At 33.5% G+C, this 6,300-nt stretch overlaps 1 protein-coding gene across 1 annotated transcript; it reads right to left on the bottom strand.

Annotated features, from left to right (window-relative positions):
* Nucleotides 1-3,202: 3,202 nt before the first annotated feature.
* Nucleotides 3,203-5,508, bottom strand: LOC125060884 (ATP-dependent DNA helicase PIF1). Its single transcript, XM_047665996.1, has 3 exons — nucleotides 4,608-5,508; nucleotides 4,318-4,481; nucleotides 3,203-4,211 (listed from the first exon to the last, which is right to left on the bottom strand). Exons 1-3 carry the CDS (start codon nucleotides 5,359-5,361, stop codon nucleotides 3,216-3,218), a joined length of 1,914 nt encoding a protein of 637 aa, XP_047521952.1. The 5' UTR covers nucleotides 5,362-5,508; the 3' UTR covers nucleotides 3,203-3,215.
* Nucleotides 5,509-6,300: the final 792 nt, after the last annotated feature.

Below are 6,300 nucleotides of genomic sequence, written 5' to 3'. Positions count from 1 at the left end.
TTCCTTCGCTCGAAGGGAAGATCCTCGACCAATCTACTGGCTGGCCCAAAGGGATTAGTAGAGTGATGTATGTAAAACTACCTATGTTTATTTTTTTGTAAAGTGAAATAGTCTAGTAGTCTAGAATAAAGTGAATAAATTAGGCGTTATTATAATACCAATTAAAGAAGTTTTATTTCATCAACAATTTTTTTTTCACAATATATGTGATGTACTATTTATATAAGAAAGGTAATAATAGTAGGGGAGCCCACGATGCTAAATGGGGTTGAGAAGCTTAGACAATTATAAGAAAAAATTTTATATAAAAAACATTGATATACAAAAAACCCAAGATGCACAGTCTCGAATAAAAGTAACGCTCGAAAGTGTCCCGAAACACTATTTCTGTCCCTTTCTATAACAGTATGTATATAACAGTATATGTTAGAAGCATATATTATTGCAAAATCAACCTTACGCGAATTGCTTAAAGTTGTTATTACAACGCAGTGTATACGTACTTAAAGCAATAAAATTTTACGACCGACCGTGGTCGGTAGGACAAGGTATTGAGTGGAGTCGAACATGACTTTTTTATTTACAACTATTTAACATAATTTTAAATTTATCCGACTTTTCGGGTGCTTTACAGCGTGCATGGTCACGGTGGCTGAAGACAAAAGGTGTTGGATGTTAAATAGTTGTAAATTTATAATAATACATAACTTTAATCCGGTTAAAAAGTTTTTTCTTTAAATTAAAAAAAAAATGTTAAATTGGCCACCTCCTGACCTACACTTTATATAGCGTAAATATATTTGTCAAAAACTACACACAAAAAAGTTCAAAAGTACATAAATTTATTTATAAAAAAAAACACAAATAAATAACATCGACTCCACTTATTAGACGCGAGACTATTTGAAATGAGCGCACAATTTAGAATGTTGCGCTCATTTTTTGAGGACGTTTTTTAGACGTTGAGTGTGCATCTTGGATTTTTTGTATATCAATGATAAAAAAAACTTCATCGGTGGGGTATATCGTAAATAGACTATATTTTACATCATTGAACTTAATTGATAGATAAGCTCTGAAAATAGCAAAAAGTGTATGTTGTTCAAGTAGAATTTGTATTTACTATATAATCATTTAAAAAAAAATTAAACGGAAAAACCGGTTTACTTCAACGATATTCTACAATATTTATAAACTTTTATTATGTTTATAATGTTAATTTTATTGATTACCTATTGCAAAGTAGTTTCACCACAAAATACACACTTTATGGTAATATTACTCAAAGTTAATATTTTTAAACTAATATAGGCATCACGCAGCCGCACGTATTAAACTTTATCGACGAATTTTTCTGACATCGGCTTGTGGAAATTTGCAGATGATATATTTTTCGTCATCCTTGAATTATTTCTTTCAAAATAAAAAAAAAATCAGCCACGTTCGAGAATGTCGATATGACGTTTTTTTACAACATTGCAGCCCTCCCCTTTCGTTACGTTACTTGCAAATTGTCAGATTACTGAAATACAAACATACACTTCTTAGCATATACACAACTTAGCCTACCTTAATCTGATGCGCTCGAGAAAGTCTGATCATTGACTTTTTTTTACTAATCTGATACTTTAACCTTGACGGGCGGCCATATATATGGAGCACATATTTGGTAGAGATACTTAACCGGGTGGCGGGTACAAGGTATCTCCCTGTATATTGCCACGCTGGAGTAAATCCCGAATTCCTCTCTTGGGCTCCCCAGCTATAAGGGCAAAACATAGATTTTGTTACCCATGACCCGATGGTATGGTTGTCTACGTATTATTATAGGTCAACGTTTGTTTTTTTTGTTAATAATTATACGTTTATTATGTTTGTTATCTGTTGACAGTTTAATGTTTTCTATATGTCAAAATATTCTGTTACTCTGTAGTCTGTGCTCAGTTTTGTTTACTAGTTAAACAAGTAAACTGTGGAATTGGTTATCCAGTTACATATTTTCCTGTATATTCGGTTTTAACTTGAATTAAACTTATTTTAACAATTATTCATAGAGATGACGAGTACGCAGTGCGCCGTTCAAAACTGTAAAATATCAGTCTTTAACAAACCTCCCGGGGTTACATTCCATCCGTAAGTTACTAAATTTGGTTGGTCGTAAAGTTAGAATCGTTTATAAATTTAGATACTATCGTTCCAGATGTCCAACTTCTTCCGAAATCCGTAATAGATGGCTAAACGCACTGAAACATAAGTGTATCCAGTTAGATTGGAGTAAAAGCAGAATCTGCTCCAAACATTTTGAAACTAAGTATTTTGATTCCTCTCGCAAACTTAGACCAAATGCAGTCCCAACAATATTCTCGTCGAACATAAAACAACCCATTCATAAAGTAAGTAAATTACCATTTAGTAAACATACTAGCAACAAATGCTAATGTGTAATCTAACATTATACTATACATAGTGCACAGCTGAGTGTAGACATTTGTACTCCAATGGATAATATGTCATATGTATACTTAGTGCCCACCTAAATAGTATGGGATGATGATAAACTTTTCATATTATTACATACTATTCAGGTGTATCTGTAACTTTAGCTATTTGATTTGAAATATAGAATTGTTAATGTAGTTTCTATGTTTTAGGTGTTTTCTCCAAAGAGTAGAATTGAAAGGCTGCTTAGCAAAAAGTCTCAGTCAGACATATTGCAAGACATACAGAGTTCCATGAAAAGGTTGAGGGAGCCATCAAATTTGGATAATATCATTAATGACCAAGTGAAATTTAGAGGTGAAGTTTCCACTGAAGCTCAGTTGTGGCTTATTGTTAAGAAACAAGAACACTTAAATAAAAGATTACAAGCAATTAATATACAAAATATGAAACAGATTGAACTTTTGCAAAACAGTGTACAGCAGTATAAGAAGAGAAGCACTGACTCTAACTCTGAAACACACAAATATATTGTAAAGTGCTTGCAGGAGAAACTCTCAACTCTTGAGGAACAGATAGAAATCTTAACAGCTATTGAATCAAGATAAACCATATTGCAATAAGTATTACAAAATAAAACGAATAATACTTTAAAAAAAAAATCTTTATTTTAATTTACTGCTATTTAAGTTTTATTATTAAAACTCCCAACACATACAAAAATAAATAATTGGTCACATGATTGCTAACTCAAACTATAAAATATCAGTCTTAATTTATTTTCTCCTTAATTGCTTTTCTAAAATTTCTCTAAGTTTGCCTTTTTTATTAGTCTTATCTGATAAAGGTCGGCCTAGTGGTATTAACTCCATCTGTTGCAACCTTCGTCTAAATTTTTGGTAAAATTCCAGGACATGAGTGTCCGCCCAGACATGTCGGGAATCAAAATCAAGAACTCTTAATGTATCTAAACTCTGTGCTCTACTCAAGGCAACATAGGCTTGACCAGCTTCAAAAATCTTTGACAACGACATCTCAACACAATCTAAAGTAAGGCCTTGAGATTTATGTATAGAAAATGCCCACGCTAAATTCAATGGTACTTGTTTTCTACAGTATAAAGACCCATTCGAATTTTTTACATACCAACGTTCTGTACGGGCCATGTATTCCTTTTTATTTTTGAATCTTACAACAGGTAACCCCTCATCAAATCTAACTACCACACCCCTCGCACCATTAACTAATCCAGAATTAACATTAATGTTTTTTAATAACATGACTTGAGCACCTATTTTTAAAACTAATTTTGCAGGTGCAATAGTCTGCATATCGAGTAGAGTACTAGCATTGTCACTATCTTGAGCTGAATATATCTTCTCTTCACCATCTAAGTCACGCAATTTTGAATTGTTTATCATTTTTGAATCATTGGTATGTGAACAAAGTCTAGTAGCTAGAATTCCATCACTCTCAATTTTTTGAGTTGCTGTTTTAACAAGGCGTTGACTTATTTCATTTGTTACACGACCTATTCTTATACTATTTAGTATTGTTATAAACTCTTTATCAGTCTGTCTGTGTACTTCTTTTAATTCAAAACATAAGTCTATACATTTTTCCCAACACATAGTTTGAAAACAAAATCTCTTTGCAGTCTTAGTTTTGTCAACTACAGGTGGTAATTGAAGAAAGTCTCCACATAAAATTAATTGGATGCCTCCAAATGGCTTATCATTCTTGCGAATATATCTTGCCACTGCTTCCAGTTTCTAAAATAAAAATTAAAAATCTATTATTCACATATAAACAGTAATTAAACAATCCAGGTCATAAATAAAATGTTAAAATATGATCTATATTAATTCAACACTATACCTCAAAGTAGGTTCCATCTACCATTGAAATTTCATCAATAATAAGATGTTTGCACTTCCTCCATTTCTGTGCTACAAGTGGTAGTTTCAGTGCTTTATGACACAAGCTTTCAAGTGAACCACTGCCATCACCTATTCCAGCAAATGCATGTAGAGTAGTACCACCTTAAAACAGAAAACTTGATACACTTAATTAATTTAATTTACTACATCTTTTTATTTATTAAATTGTCAATATAGCATACAACTAAAATAACAATAAAAAAAATAATCAATGCTTATAATACCTACCTATATGACAAGCTGCCACTCCGGTAGATGCAGTTGGCATAGTTACATCAGGAGGCAATGCAGCAACTATTCTCTTTAATAAATAACTCTTTCCAGTTCCAGCAGATCCCGTAAAAAATATGTTTTTTCCACTAAGGCAAGCCTCTAAGACTCTTAGTTGTTCAGGATTTAAGCTACCTCCAGTAGTTAATGGAGATGGAGAATACAATTTTTTTGGTGCTGGACCTCTACATACATCTTCATTTTTTCGCTTTTTAGATGGTGGAGAAGGAGTTGTTGTGGTTGCTTTACTGATTTTACTTTTGGCACTACATATATCAGCTACTGTGACTGGACTTATCTCTTCAAATGCTTGTGACCTACCACTTAATAACTTAGCTCGCACTGTCTGTTTGGACGGGGTGGTATTTAAGGTTTTCTCTCGATCTCCAGTCATTTTTACAAATATAGTTCTTAGAAACGAAACAAGGTTTGTTGGGGGTGCATTAGAAATAAAGACAGTACATCCAGATTCTTGAAATTTTATGCTTGCTTTACCCTCAGCCATAAATTTCTTAAATACATTTATTCCTTTTAAAGCTAACCTGGTCGCAGCATTCTTATCACCGCTTACTTCCATAAACATTTCCCTAAATTCGTTCCTTATTATTCGCAAAGATGCTGACTTTAGTGTTATTTTTCTCATAATGGAGCCTTGAGGCGTCATCCATTCAACAGTGGCCGCACATGATAAAAAGGTCTCACCAGACTCCATGGCTTTTATAAACTCTTACTTAATTAGCCGAAAAATAGAAATAATATTTTTACTCGTTCATTTCTGTTACAAATTAAGAGAATTCGGAGATTTAAAATGTAAATAGAAATTACCGAATACCGCGCCGAAAGCAGCGACCGATCCAGAATGACATTGACAAATAGATATTAGATCCACAAACTTGAAACTACAACAGATTGATTATATACCATAGAACACATTTTTTCGGTGTCGGGATTTGATGACCCCATCGCCTTTTATAACTTTGCCTTGGCATTTGACTAAACACCACTATGTAGAACCAGCTGCCCATTGAAGTATTTCCGAACCAATTCGACTTAGGGTCCTTCAAAAAAAGAGCGTACCAACTCTTAAAAGGCCGACAGCGCGCATGCGAGCTTACTGGCAGTATGAGTGTCCATGGGCGACAATATCACTTAACATCATCGAATATAACTAGCCCAATTTAACCCCAAAATGACCATGTTTTCCGCTCAAAAACACTAAACGATGTTCAGTTTCGCGGTCGTTTGAATGGAAAGGCTGATTTGGCCATCAAAATGGTCCATGAGTGGTGTTACGAGTTGTTCGGATTATACCTCCAGCTGAGTTTTATCATCGAACGTTGAATATGAAATTCCACCTCGACGTCCTTCGTTCCACTACTGAGCTTAACCAATACGACTTACTTTGAGAGTATCCATGTTATTACTGTACCTACATACATGTTACAATACAAACAATAAGTTGCTATTGCTTTTGTTAAATTCCTCATCATTCATCCCTGGAGGAATAGGACGCCATTCCCAAAGTTTGATTACTTAAGTAGTCTATTGGCTAGCCACTACTTTGTCCCTGAATATCTACTTTGGAAGAGTCAGTATAAAAAAGGAAATGCCAACGAGTTCAATATTTAATAAAATGTTTTTATGCTAGTTA

This window comes from Pieris napi, chromosome 22, assembly GCF_905475465.1.
Source record: "Pieris napi chromosome 22, ilPieNapi1.2, whole genome shotgun sequence".
In the NCBI taxonomy this organism is placed as follows: Eukaryota; Metazoa; Arthropoda; class Insecta; order Lepidoptera; family Pieridae; genus Pieris; species Pieris napi.
The sequence above is the reverse complement of the archived record's forward strand: the minus strand, read 5'-3'. Positions and strand labels throughout refer to the sequence as shown.